Source organism: Canis aureus, chromosome 21, assembly GCF_053574225.1.
Source record: "Canis aureus isolate CA01 chromosome 21, VMU_Caureus_v.1.0, whole genome shotgun sequence".
Classification (NCBI taxonomy): Eukaryota; Metazoa; Chordata; class Mammalia; order Carnivora; family Canidae; genus Canis; species Canis aureus.
In genome coordinates, this window is record NC_135631.1 from 21575612 (window position 1) to 21591284 (window position 15673).

A 15673-nucleotide genomic window follows, 5' to 3' on the forward strand; every position below is an offset into this window, starting at 1 on the left:
GTCTTGGAGTTGTTTAAGCTCCATGCTGGATGTAGAGATCACTTAAAAATGAAATCTTTAAAAAATAAAAACATAACTTCTGATCATATGATCAAAATGGCATTTGAAACTTTGTATAAACAAAAATGTAAAGATATTTGCAATTACATAAAGAAAGTAGTTCTCATGTGTTTGTCAATGTCGTTAATTTACATACTTTCTTTTACCTACTGTTTGTGAGCTTATCAAAGATAAAGCCCATGTTTCACTTATTCTTATATCCTTTAAACTGCCTTAATCTTACATGTCGCAGATTCAAATGTGGAAATATCTGGTTCTTTGACTAAGGAGGTAAGTTATGTCTGAAGATGTATTAGCTCCTAAGTAAAATTTAGGCAGGAAGAACTTCCTCTTCAATACAAGATAACAAAAGATGAAGAAAAGAAAACAAAGATAGAATTCTAGTTATAGAAATAACTTAGCCTGTTTGCATATGCATAATATATGCAAAAATAGCATTTGAGAGTCCATTACCGAGTTTCCGTGAAGAAGGATAGGTGGGTGTTAAGTCATAGTGGGGAGTTACATTACATAAGAGAACTATCAAAGATGGCTTTGAGTACGTAGGCAGCACATTGCATTGTAACCTGCCAAAAGTAAGAGTGGTGCTCTGACAAGTAATAAGATACTTTTTTTTATTAAGTTTCACAACAAGCCTGCCAACAAAATGATTTGGTGTTACAAATGTACAGTGTTGGGATCCCTGGGTGGCTCAGCGGTTTAGCGCCTGCCTTTGGCCCAGGGGGTGATCCTGGAGTCTTAGGATCGAGTCCCACATCAGGCTCCCTGCATGGAGCCTGCTTCTGCCTCTGCCTGTGTCTCTGCCTGTTTCTCTCTCTGTGTGTCTCTCATGAATAAATAAATAAAATCTTTAAAAACAAAACAAACAAAAAAACCAAATGTACAGTGTTTCAAACATAGAAAGGCTTAGTTGATTCAATTCTCCAGAATAGGACTTTCTTTGAAGCACTTGTTCCAAGTTTTACGGACTTCTCAGAGAACCCTACTTTCTGAATTCTTAAACCTCTTCTCCCCAGAGTTAAGAGAAGGTGTGAGTTTATGTGGAATTGACTGTATGCCTGGAGATGACTTGCATTCTTAAGATCTTGTTTTAACTTACTTGTAACTTGGCAGTTTACCCTTGGTTTCTCGAACATATGAAAGGTAACACTTCCATAAATCAATGTGCAAAACCTTCATAAGGCATCTCTGAAATAGCTATAAATACAAGAAATTACTATCAGAATCCAGTTAAATAAATTTCACACAGACATGGGAGAAATGGAACATTAAAAAAACAAATCCACTCTTTCCAAGAATTTATCTTCATATAGATAAATGGCAATTTAACAAATCCTTCCTATATTCAGTTTAGATAATCATTCTGATGATTTTGGTCAGTAGAGTATAAATATCTCCTTTTCCAAAATTTTTTAATGAACATCTTCAAACATACAAAAAAGTTGAATAAGTACAATGAATTCCTATATAATCACTACCCAGATTCAACAATTGTTACCATTTTACTAAATTAGTCTATATGTGTTAAGTCCCAAGTTAAACTTCAGCATAAAATTCAAAGTATGTTTCTGAAGACTCACCTTTTCAACCTTGTCATAATTTTTAGCTTTTATCTGAAGAAAAATAGAGAAAAAATATAGAATTAATATTGTTGTTTTTAGAGTATTGAAACACCATGCCAGAGTTTGACTAATCTTGCAAATTCCTCCCTACACTTTTGACTATTTCTGCCTTACAAAAATAAATAGAATTTTGAGCATGACATGGATAATTATGCATCGTAAATATGCCTTATATAAACTGATTCAACACATGTAGCTTTCATACAATTATTTAGATTGAGATTTTATAAATTTTAAATTTTGTAAAATAGTCACAATGTAGATACAGAAATCTATACAAGGCATACTTGAATAAAGCTTTATCTACTGGAGACTTAACGCTTTATTTTCCCTGAGTAGCTACTACTAGAACAATCTGAGTATGGTAGCAAAATGATTTGTTAATTTTGACTACAATTAAATTTTAGTCACTCAGTCAGCCTACTATATTCTAGGCACTGCAGTAGGAAATGCAGCTACCATGGTGAACAAAACATGTATAGGGTCTGGGTCCTCATAGGACTTAGAATTTTATGGGGAAAAGCAGTGCCAAGTTGGGGAAAATATAGGGTGCTATGCATGTGTTTAAGGGGAGCATACAACTGAGTCTTGGGGACTTGCAAAAACTTTCCTGGAAAAAGTGAAGATGTTAAGGATGAGGTGGTAGGCTGGTAAAGAAAGGGAGGAGTTATTCCAAGCAGGAGGAATAACATGTGCAAAGACCAAGGCTAAATATTATCAGACTTCCCTTTCTCGGAGTAGTTTCATCAGATGGTAGGTGGATTATTTGATTGGTTAGAGAAATCCTGGCTTGTGGTCCTTTTCTCTCAGTAGTATATGTAAATTTTCTGTTTTCTGGCTTCAGGTGACACAGATGAAAATTTTGACAGACTTTTTTCTTCTGCTGATAACTTGCTCTCTCCGGAACTTGTTAAGATTTCCTCTTGATCTTCAGAGTTCATAAATTTTAAGACGATATGCTTAAATTTTGCACTTCCAGGCAGCTAAATCAAGACTCTGGAATCAAACCTCTTGGATTTACAGACTATCCACTTAACCTCTTTTCTCCTTATCTGAATAATTGGGATTATTGTACCTATTTTGTAAGTCTGTTACAAGGACTCCATGAGTTGATGTGAAGCCATTTGAACACTGCCTGGCAAACTGAGGACATAGTAATTGCCATCGATTATTCTATTATCTGCCTGGAATTCAGCATGCCCTTTTAAGTTACAGATATTTTTCAGCTCAGGAGCTTTTTAAAAAATCATTTCCTCTTCCATCTGTTCCACTTCTTTTCTTTTAGAACTATTATACCCATTAGATCTCCTTGTTCTATCCTCAAAATCTGTTATTTTTACACTGTTTGAATTTTTGTTCTAGGTTTAAAACTATTTCTTCCACTAGATTTTCCAAGCCAATAATTTAGGTCTCCATGTTACCATTTTGGCCCATTTTTCAAAAATACTGCACTTTCAACATCACTGTGTTCATATTATTTTGTTGAAGTTATTGTCTCTCTCCTCTATTTTGTTAGGGCTTGTCCAGTTTTAGTTAGCACTCCTTTCTTGTTGCTGAATCCTTAGATGTGCAGCTGTTTTTTTTGTCTATTCACTGAAGCTTAGTGTTGGCAGACCAGGGTAGCTGACCCTTGACCTACTAGGACAGCTATGTAGCGGGTGTAGACAGCAAATAGGCTGTTAGTAGTCCTTGGACATAGATTCAGAAAGAAATCTTTGCTCAGGAGTAGGGAGGATTCAGCCTGCTGGTTCTGCTTCTTTTTGGTTTCTTGCAGGCCACGCTGATGTCAACATTCCTCTGGGAGTAGAAAGGCAGTTGAGGGGTTCCAAGTGTTTTTATGGGTCAGTTTCTTACTCTTTCCCTTAAGTTCTCCACGAGCCCTCCTTTTGAGGCAGTCATAAAATCCAAGGTTTCCTTGCATTCCCCTGCTTGTCTCAGAAGAGGTAAACAGTTGAGTTGAAAGTGGGAGTGAAGTAAATTAGTTCAAGTCACCAACTTCCCAGATGCAGACGACAAATTATATACAGTTATCACAATTGGCCAGGAAAACCAATATTCATAGAGAAAACTGGCCAAGAATATGAATAGGCAATTACCAGAAGATGCAAATGGTTAAAAAAATAATGTGTCAAACAAATACAAACTTCCAAAACGGGAGAAACAAAATAATAGATATCACTTTATACCAATTAGTATGGTAAAAGTTTAAAACGGGTATTAACACTACTGAAGTGGTTTGAGGAAAAGGGAGTTCATACACTGCTTATGGAAATATGAATTGTTATGGCGTTTATGGAAAGCCATTGGCAAAAACTGTTCAAAAAAATATATATATACCTTTTGACTTAACAATTCCATTCTCGGATCTACCCCACAGAAACAAAAACATCAGAATACAAAGTGTTGTACAAAGTTATTGACTGCTAACTTTGCAGCAACAAAAATAGTTAACAAATTAAAGGTCTATCAATAGGGAAATGGTTTAATAAAATATGATGCATCAAAATGATAGAATATTATATACCCATAAAATGAATTAAAGCTATAACAGATAACTTGGGAGAATTTCTGTAAGATTTTATTGAATGAAAAAATATTAAAATGTGTAGAATTCACTTTTATATAACAATGATAAAAAATAAATCTTGTTTGTACATATCTATATTTGTAGACAATTTTAGGAGCCCGGAGAAAATATGGTATACACACAAAGTTGATAATATTGTTACAGCAGAGTTCTACTATGGGTAGAAGGAAAAACAGACAAGAAAAGAGAGACAATACTTCAGGGACTGCACATATACGATTTCATTTATGTATTTAAATAGAAAAAAATCTATTTTTTTAATCTATTTTTGTGTAAGAAATGTAAACCAAAAAATCTGGCTTTTTTCTCTACATGAATTGGTCCTCTGTCTTGGATTATTTATTGCTTCAATTGGTATTACATTCAATACATGTAAGTAGAAAAACTATAGAATTCTCTGGTCTTGAATACCTGGTCACTGATTGTCATTCACTAATTCAACCAATAAATATTTGATAGCCCCTCACTAGAGCCTACACTGAGGGCATTAATATAGCAGCTGTAATCTAATTTCTTTGTAAATATTCAAATTTTAAAATATCAACCTGCTTTGGTAAAGCAGTGTGATAAAAATAAAAAGATTTTGATCACCTTGTATCAAATACTGAATTTTTCCCAGAATCCATGTTCCCACTTATAAAACAGGGATAAGTACATGTACTATAAAGTTTCCAAGGATTGAAAAGAAAGCATCTAGGCATTCCAGATGCATAAATCATACCAATTAATAAAATTATGAACTCAAGGAGTATAAACTTTTCATTACATATTCTCTAAACAGAGCTATATAAACCAAATAACCAAAAAGGGCAAGGTTTGTTATTATAATTGGCCCTAATTTGATAGAAAAGCAAAGGTTATGCTGCAGGTCATATTCAAATTCCATTTTGGTGAAAAACCAGCATAAGAACATGTGAATACCCTGCCCTTTGTCACACTACTAGTCCATTTTTCTTCTTTTAAACATTATGCTATGTTATTTACTAATTTACCTGAAAACATCTTATTTAGAAGTTAAATGTTCTTAATATTTATCATAGTTAATATAGGCTTGTACAGGAATCTACTTGATAAATTAATGAAAAAAATCTTTAAAAATTAATGTAAAATTCTAGATACTGCCTTGAACTTTGACATTAGAGATTATTGGATCTGCCATTAACCAATGAAAAGTGTCTCCATTTAATAAGCCCATTATATACATACACATGCTTTTACAAAGCTTACTAGAACTTGCTCATATCTTGCCTATTAAATGTTATGGGGGCACCTGGCTGACTCAATTGATAGAGTGACTCTTGATCTTGGGATCATGAGTTTGAGCCCCATGTTGGGGGCAGTTTACTTAAAAATAAATAAAAGCAATGTTATTTAATTTTGAAATGAAAATAACAGGGGCTCTTTAAAAAATTATCTTTCGCCTTCAGCTCTCAAACTTTTTTTTTTTTTTTTTTTTACGATAGTCACACACAGAGAAAGAAAGAGAGAGGCAGAGACACAGGCAGAGGGAGGAGCAGGCTCCATGCACTGGGAGCCCGACGTGGGATTCGATCCCGAGTCTCCAGGATCACGCCCTGGGCCAAAGGCAGGCGCCAAACAGCTGTGCCACCCAGGGATCCCTCTCAAACTTTAATGTACAAATAATCACCTTAGAAGTGTGGACTCCTGTTTGTTTGTTTTTTTTAAGATTTTATTTATTTATTCATGACAGACACAGAGAGAGAGAGAGAGAGAGAGAGAGAGGCGCAAAGACACAGGCTGAGGAAGAAGCAGACTCCATGCAGGGAGCCCCACGTGGGACTGGATCCCTGGTCTCCAGGATCACACCCTGGGCTGAAGGTGGCGCTAAACTGTTGAGCCACCCAGGCTGCCCTGGACTCCTGTTTTTTAACAGAAATCGCAACTTATCTTAATGCAGACTTTTAAAACTGGTTAGAAACATGCCAAAATATAAATAATGTATGTATTAGTGAGATGTTATGATTGTTCTTTCAAAATTTCTAATGTGGTTATTTTTATAACTAAAAAATTATAAGAAAAAATTAAGGATACTTTTTAGTATTTTTCTGATATATCTACTGTTTACCTTAAGAATGTCATACAATTACGATACTACTTTTTTAATGAATCATGAATTTTACCATGACATGAAAAGTTGTTGTGGAGGGAAAAGAATAAAAATTATCGGGGGTTATTGGGGTTACTGGTTATTTGGGGCAGAGTAAAACAAGTATAACATTGAATAAACATAAATCATCACTAACACTTTTGAACAATTCCTATTTCCAGTCCTTTCTTAATTTCCAGTTATTTCCCAAACATTCATTGAACATTGTCTTTTGGAACTATAACTATCCTCCGGTAAGTACTGGAAGTAATGATGACTTACAGCAGATTATTTAATTTTTTAAAATATAAGCTGGGTCAGACGAGGAAAAAAGTTTAATAAATCTTTGACCAACTGTGGTAATGTCCATTTTTAACAGTTTAACTATGCCCTTACCTGGAACATTTTTATATGGAAATTTAAAGGAGCCCCAATATTTACCTGTTCAAAATTAAATTAGTTTTTCCTGGCTAATGTTGGAACATTTTTCATAGTTCACTGAATACTTTAAAAGTTTGGTGTAAATGCCTATAAAACATTTTTCTTATCAAATAAACCTATATACGTCAATAGCATTTTGGCTTATTTCCTCAAATTCAATTTTTTTCTTATGCTTTGGGACAAGAAAACAAATCTCCTAACATCAGAATTTTAAAAAGAACATTATTTACAATATTTTCAATTATAATAATTAGTAACTGTGTAATTAATTTTAAGCAGCTCAAAAGCATTTGACAAATAAACCCAAACGACACGGTAACTATGAACATGCAAAACGATCCCTATATACTTTAAGTTTTTTATATAGTAACCAATTAAGAAAAGTCAGTGCTTATGGTTTTGTTTTTTAAGATTTTTATTTTTAAGTAGTCTCTATACCCAACGTGAGGCTCAAACTTACAACCCTGAGACCAGAAGTCGCATGCTCCACTGACTGAGACAGTGAGGTGCCCCAGTGCTTGTGTGTTAAGACACTACTGGGCTACCCAGCAGAGGCAGGGCTAGGCCTCATCTTAAGTGAATTTACATGGTAATTGCTTTTAATAAATGTGATGAATCAATAAATTAATTGTAAACCTGCTTTCCTAATTTGTTCCCTACATCTTTACCAAAGCAAAGTAGACACACTTTTTGTGGAATTTAAGACCATTTAAACTGAGTTCGAGCTACAGAAGTGGTCTCATTCTGCTTGTCTTAATTATCCAAAAAGTTTGGCCCCAATCCTAAAAGCTGTAAGCAAACATCATTTATTTTTTATTCATCTACTTTTCCCCACTGCTCTCCAATCTCAGATCCTGAAAAATACATGTTTAAGATTAAAGAATATAAGCAGTTTTTAAGGAATTTGGGAAACACTGAAGAGTAACACTTTAAGATAAACCAAGTTTTAAGTTGCTGGAGTAGCTGCAGAACATTCTCCTTTCCACCACCTAGTCCCAGTATCAGCAAGGGACTGTCTGCAATAAATTCATTTTTATTTCACAAATAAATATGTGCCTTGTGTGGTAGGTCATTTTCCAGCACTGGAGATAGAGTGGTGGATTAAACTAAGTTTTGTAACTCATGGAGTTCTATTTTAGTGAGTAAGTCACTAAAGAAACTAGGAAGTTTTAACTTTTTGTTCATCTGGTACTTATTTTTCCTACAACACGGTATTTTATCTAGAACTTACAACTTTCTACTACATGTAGTTATAAATGTATGCCTACATATACAGATTTAGATACACCTGTTCATGTCCCACAAATTTCAGTTCTCCAAGCACTTAAAATGTGTCACAGAAATAATATATTATTAAATGAGTGGAAGGTATAGGCCACTGTTACAGTCTTATTATGACTGAAATTAAAATGTGCTAAGCAAAAATAGGATTATCTTCAGTTCTAGATTAAGTTTATGTTCATGTTAATACTTCATACTAACCAGACTAAGTATTAATTGACCTTCCACTTTTCTGAACCAACTAAAGTCATCTTTACTGTGTGCACAGGATTTACCAAGTGGATACAAGAATAAGAAACTGATCTCTATTAAAGAGCTTGTAATCTACTTGGACAAATAAAAGTAATTATTGGAAAGAACACAAGACTAACTTTCAATTATTTTGTATCTGTCCCATGTCCTATAAAATTCAGAGGAAGATGAGTTCCATGCAAACTGGAGTTACCAAGGGAAGTTTCACTAAGCAGGTAGAATCTAGGGCATTAATGAGGAAAAAACGTTTGTGTAAATCAGTGACAGGAGTTTCTGGAATTTTCTGTCGAATTGCCAAGACATACATCCACATAAGAATGAACATGTACTGGGAAAGCAGTTTGGCTAATTGTAGTAGAGGTGCACTTTACAAAGGGCCTAAAAAACTAAGTAGAGTTTAAATCTGATGCACACAAAAAAATGGATGTCACCCAATAAGGAATGTACAGAAACTACGGCTCATCGGTAGTAGGGTGGGAGGTGCAGGCTGAGGAAGACTGAGGTGGCTTTCGTGCTACGGAATGAAGCAAGCAGGCACTAGCTGACAGAATAATTGCTAAGAGACTGTTGCTGTCATCCTTAAGTGGAGTAACAGTAGCCTGAACTTGAAGGAGGGGAAATAGGAGGAGAAAACCAGTTTTTTTTTCATGAGAACAAAAAAATATTGATAAGTTGCTGTAAAATTTACTTTTTATTAGATTAAAATGAGATGACAATAAAATGGTACCTGAGTACAAACAATTTAAGATTAAGAGACAAGGTATTTGTTTTTAAATCAGACTGAGGATTAAGGAATCTGTATTCTAGTCACTTGTTTTAAAGGAATATATACATACCAGGATATATAATTAGGTATATTCCCTAAAAGCAAAGAATATACATAAGCAAAGAGTAATTTCTAAAAAATATGCATTACCAGGCAGAGAAAAAGAACAGAACTCTGAAGAATACATAAGATGAGAAAAAAAGGACAAAATCACATCAAAGTCAAAGGACATTATAAGAGAACTGGTGAACAGAAGGATATGCAGGTCGATGGAATGGAGTAACAAAGATCAGTAGAACTGGTAATAAAAGTTACTGCTTAACGGGGCACCTGGGTGGCTCAGCGGTTTAGCGCCTGCCTTGGGCCCAGAATGTGATCCTGGGGTCCTGGCATCAAGTCCCACATCAGGCTCCCTGCATGAAGCCTGCTTCTCCCTCTGCCTCTCTATGTCTCTCATGAATAAATAAATAAAATCTTTTAAAAAAGGTTATTGCTTATCTATTACAAATTTAAATTTAAAAGTTGGATTCAATTTCTTAGAAGTTGAAATCAATGACAAAATGCTGCTTATACTAGCAGCATCTTTACTTAATAAATTAAGCACTACTTAATTGCTTAATTAAGCACTACTCTAATAAAAGTGTGTATATATATGTATGTATATATATATTAATTCATTTAATCCTAGAACACTAGTCAAGTAAATAAAATATGATTGTATTGTTGTTACTTAAAGATGCGAAAACTGAGGCACAGGAAGGTTTAGTAACTTGCACATGATTGCACAACTGAGCTCTTAGTGACTACACTGTATACTGCTCTTTAGCAAGATATAAGTATGAGGATATTCACTGAAAGATTGCTTCTAATACAGAAATTTGGAAACGTAAATGACCAAAGGCAGAATGACTAAGTAAATTATGCTTTGTCTAAACCAGTGGGATAGGATATACATACATAAAATAATGATGTAGATTTATTTAATACTAAATAAAAATACCTGCAATATACTATAGGTGGAATTTTAAAAATATATACACATTTTGTATGTTTACCCATCCATCTATCCTCCTCAACTGCAATCTAGAGTGCAAGAGACATAAATTAAGGAGAAATGTACACAAAATTGTTACCAAAACTGTTATCAATGGGAAAATTGAGGTTTGTCTCAGTTACGTATTTCCCTAGCACATTTTCTATAACACAATTTTACTGCAGTAAAGAGAGTTGGGTTTTTTGTTTTTTTTTTTTTAAGAAAAAAAATCATAGTTGATTTGGGGCAGTAAATTGTTCTGAGTAGTTTATTGGTATCTTTTCACTAGTTATAAACATCTCCATTTCAGATTCATTTTTACATGCTCTGAAATTCTCAGGGCTACAAAGCTAAAAAAGTTAAATAATTGATAGGTAAACACGCAAAACAGATTTCAATCAATACCATCAAAGGTAAAACTTTCACCTAACTTTGATTTTGCTCCAACTTACAGGGTATCTGCCAAAACTACCACTTGACATCTATAGGCATGGCCTATTTTACTTAATGTCTAAATTCTTTGCTTCCAGTAAAAATATTTTGTCAACCTTATGGCAAACATTTTTCAAAAATATCCTTTAAATTTTGAGTAAGGAAAAAGAGCAGGATATTTTAGTTTTTGAGAAAAGTAGTTTGGTCTTAAGTATCAAAAATTACTAATTATCAGGCAGCCCCGGTGGCACAGCGGTTTAGCGCCGCCTGCAGCCTGGGGCATGATCCTGGAGACCCTGGATCGAGTTCCATGTCAGGCTCTCTACATGGAGCCTGCTTCTCCCTCTGCCTGTGTCTCTGCCTCTCTCTCTCTGCATTTCTATGAATAAATAAAATCTTTAAAAAAAAATTACTAATTATCAATGGGCTAATTGGTTTGCTACTCTAGCTCCATTTTGCCACCTCCATCATTCCTTCAAAATTACTTTGTGGTTCAACAGTACAGTAGGGGCACCTGGGTGGCTCAGTCAGTTAAGCATCTGACTCTTGATTTCTGTTCAGGTCATGATCTCACAGTTGTGAGGCTGAGCGAACCCTGCATCAAGCTCCATGCTGGCTGTGGCACCTGCTTAAGATTTTCTCTTCCTCTCCCTGGACCCCTCCCCACTCATACTTTTTTAAAAGAAACCAAAAAAACTCAAAACAAACAAAAAATCCAGTACATTAAAATTGAGAATGAGAAATATGGAAATATGAACAATAATTTGAGATCTTTGAGCTAGTAGGAATGTCAGAAAACCAAGTTTATAAGCTACTGATCTCAAAAATAGCATCAAATCCAAAATGCTGTGCAATTGTGTAATGCTTCAGCAGATGTATTGATTCACTTCCCTCAAAGGTCTAACAGTTTCTTTTCAATCCATATAAATATTGTTTTCTATGCTACCTTAATTTTCAGCTTTTACGAATTGTCCTCTTAATAAAATGAAAACCTTTCCAGGCATACTTAAAATACTATTCAGTAACATAATTTCACAAGAACTTTATGTATCACCTTAGAAAGTATCTCACTCCATTCTCATTTGCTGAGTTACTCTTCCATGAGTATAGTCATACAATTTTATTTTTTAACGTATGGAGTAGGATTTTTCTATTCAGTAATTTCTACACTCAACATGGGGCTCAAACTCAGGACCCCAAGACTAACTCACATGCTCTTCCGACTGAGTCAGGCATCCCTGGAGGGGAAAATTTTTGAAGTGGAAGACCATTTACTGAAAACTTTTTACAATTCTTTCTTACTATACTTTCCCCTACATTTGCAATTTTATGAATTGAGAATTGCTATTTTAAAAAATTAATAATTGAATTATCATTGGACAAAAGCCATATTTTAGTCACTCCTCTACTGTGAATCATTCTAGTTTCACTAATCAATTTCTTTCCCATTTTGATAGATTCATGAGAAAACGATTCCGCTTGCAATTTTTTTTTTCCGCTTGCAATTTTCAATGGCATCATAAACTTTTCATTTCCTTGGCATTGATTATATGCTTTTACATTGCTAAATCGAGTATAACATTGATAAAGGTATGTAGTATCATGGGTAATACTTTATCTGGATTTTCTGAAAATCACTTCTGGAAAAGCAAGATTAAGCTTCCATAATGAAGTGGATACAAATTTAGTAGATTGCATTTCTCTACTTTTTGAGCAACTTGCCTACTTTTCAATTTCCTTATCAACACAAGATTCAAGAATGTGGAAAAAATCCATTTCCTCATTATACAAAATTTAGTGTATTCCTCAGACTAAAATATTACATTTTTAATCAATGCTTCTATTCAAATATTCTAATTTTAGATCAGAAATAATTAAATTCTGCAACTCTGCCCTCCATATCCAGACATTTGGTGTTTATCCAAAACACCAGAACCAACATTTGTATTATGACCCAATTTTAGTTTTCTCAATCCTACATAGTTATTAAAATGACCTAATTCCAAGTTGCATTTAAGAATACGCTCACCAAATAATCTCTTAATCATCTTTTCCACCAAATTTCCACATTTATTTAATCTTTTTCCTCTCTATTCTTGGGCAAACTATACACTGGCCATTCTCATTAAAATTCAGAAGCAATTTACCTGGCTTATTTGAAAGATCATGCCAACAACCTTTGATAGTGAAATGCCAATTCTAAAGAGTTAATCTGAAGAAATTATACAAGTAAAAGTATTTAAATAAAATCCTATTTGTTAAGTTTCTTTCTTTTTTGTGTGTGTAAGTTTCTTATAAAGCAAAAAACTGGAAACAATACAATGTACAACAAAGGACTGGTTAAATAGCACATTATCTAGAATGGATTACTTTGATTATTTAAAAGCAATTTGGTATAAGACAGACAAAAATATGCTACCATGTGGAAAACCTAAGTTGCAAAAATTCTTAAGATTTTATAGATAGCTACATCTTGAGAGCTAACAGTAGTGTCAGGTAGTGGGAATACGATTTTCCCCCTTTGTACTTAAATTCTTCTGCAATAAACAGGTATTGTATTGTATTACTCCTTTATAAAAGAAAAATAGGAGTTTTATTTTCCCTTTTAAATAATGACAAATTCACTTTTCCTCTCATTTCTCTTAACTTCCATTCCTTTGATGCCACTTCATTATGCTTGTCTTTTAAAATTCAACCATTTAATCAACACTTTTATTCACCCACATATTTAGCTTTAGTGACAACTGTGTAAAGAAAGCCTGCTGTAACTATTTTTTTCAATATTCCATTGGCTTATCTGAAAACAAATGAGTCAACATCATAAAAAAAATCCCACAAAGGCACTGACTTTCATCAGTTTATTTCACAGCACCTACAAAGTGCCTACATAGAACATTCAATAAACAGTTGCCCTATCAATGTGGGTATATTTATCATTGATTGCATATTCAAAGTTAGCTTGTGGAATTAATATTATACTAACTCAAATACCTATGAAAATGTAAAAATATAAATGAATAACTTTTATAAAAAGCTATGAGTTCTATAACTCTTGTTGAAACATTAACTGAAAAACCCCACCTTAATAAAATGGCTTAGAAAGATTATAGTGTCAGTCAATTTAGAATAACAATTTTATAAAATAAAGACTGATTAAAATGATATTATGGATTTTGAAAGTAGATTTTCACATGGTTTAAACTCCATGCAAACACCCAAATCAATTTTTTAATTCTCTTAAATGAAGTTTTTATTTCCCATGTAGCACTGCTTCAAATAACCACCGGAAAGATGAGAAATTGGGACTCCGAAAGTGAGATTTTAACAGTAGACATAACTAACAAATTATCTTTATGAAAATCAAAGGAATAGTTCAGGTAAAAACAATATTAAGTTCTATAAAGAATCATGGAATAAGATTGAGACCTAAAACTTCTCTGTGATGGACAATTCCAAAATTCAAATTCTGATTCTATTTTAATAAGTCCTACTTTAAAATTTTAAGTATTTATTATCTCCAGAATATTTATAAAATAACCTAACAGGTACTTAAATTTAAAAACTTTTTTCCTTACTACCTAAGTTCCTAAGTACCTTTCTCCAAGCAGGCCTATAAAGGCTTAACAAAAGTATGCCCTATTTTGTAAGCAATTTGATTTATAGAGTTTGAAATGTTTGGCTTATGTTTTACATTTTAGGTCCTCTAAAGATATGTTTATGGGAACATTTTCTAAAGTGATATCGCCAAAAATAAAGAATTAAGCTCAAATTCTATATGGAATACTGCCATTAGGTTTCAGTAGACAAGAACGAAGGATTATACTGACATTTCTGCTATAAAAAACCAGACCCTCACAGTGCTGTTATTTATTTTTATGTTTGTTTATATATTTAAAAAAAAGCTGAATAGCAAGCTCTGGATCAAGGTAATATTTTAGCTTATATATGAAATCTAGAGGAAGGTTCCTCTCATCTAATAAACAGATGGCCATGCTTTCTAGTGGATTCTAACATACACAGGTCTAATTTTGTCCAGACTTTATGTTACAAGTTAGTGTAGCTGTCAGATTATCAAAATCTGTGACATGTAAAAAGTAATAGGAAAATAAGTTTCCTACTGCCCAGTTTCTCTAAGAAGCTGAGCTGACAGCCCTTTTCTAACCACTACCTAAACCTGAGGAAAGAGGCTAGAGACAAGACCATTGCCTCCCGCCCCTGCCATTCCTCTCATCAAGCAATATCCACACAAACAAGGCCTAAAATAATGTAGGGATGAACTTCCAAAATGCTACATTTGAGATACATTGTTGGATAGGAGGGTATGCATGTTGGAAATCCAGATTTTACAAGTGTTTAACTACCTCACTATTGGGAAAACTAGTTTAAAAACGTTTACTGTTAATAAACAAAATGTTTCATGTTAGGTAGTACAAATTAATCCATATATAAAATTCACTTCAAAGCGCTTTCTATAATTTTTTAAAGTGCCCTCATAATTTTGAAGCCTGTTGTTAATATCTCAAGGGACACCTGGGTGGTTCAGCAGTTGAGCGCCTGCCTCCGGCCCAGGACGTGATCCTGGAGTCCCGGGATCGAATCCCACATCAGGCTTCCTGCATGGAGTCTGCTTCTTCTTTCTCTGCCTATGCCTCTCTCTGTGTATCTCTCATGAATAAATAAATAAAATCTTTTAAAAAATAATAATAGCTCAAGAAAATTTATACTGTGAATCAAGATTTTCTTCACAAATATTTTATAGTAAGTCAATTAAGGGGGAAAAAGTACCTAGCAAAAGAAGTACTTGAAGTACTACTTAAAACTATTATCATTACATTTTCTTCTCATGTCTTCCTAATATTGAGTTGCAAGAATATAGAAAGCTCAAGACATGTGAGAAAAATAACTTGTGAACACAAGATTTAAATGGCAAATTGTAAGTTTGATCAACTAAATGAAAATCTAAGCACAGAACATGTATTTTAAAGCAAAGTATTGAGAGTTAAGTCAAGAACACCAAAATAACAAAGAGAAATATTGGTTTTTGGGACAGCCCAGGTGGCTCAGCAGTTTAGCGCCGCTGCCTTTGGCCCGG

At 33.8% G+C, this 15673-nt stretch overlaps 1 protein-coding gene across 3 annotated transcripts in view; it reads right to left on the reverse strand.

The window, feature by feature from the left end:
• Window positions 1-15673, reverse strand: part of CSTF3 (cleavage stimulation factor subunit 3) — a 70014-nt gene that overhangs the window by 18939 nt on the left and 35402 nt on the right. For all 3 annotated transcript variants that reach the window (XM_077863524.1, XM_077863525.1, XM_077863526.1), the window contains 2 exons: window positions 1641-1673; window positions 1160-1257 (listed from right to left, as the gene is read on the reverse strand). In XM_077863524.1, the coding sequence (XP_077719650.1) occupies window positions 1160-1257; window positions 1641-1673 (131 nt within the window). The remainder of the gene's footprint in view (window positions 1-1159; window positions 1258-1640; window positions 1674-15673) is intronic.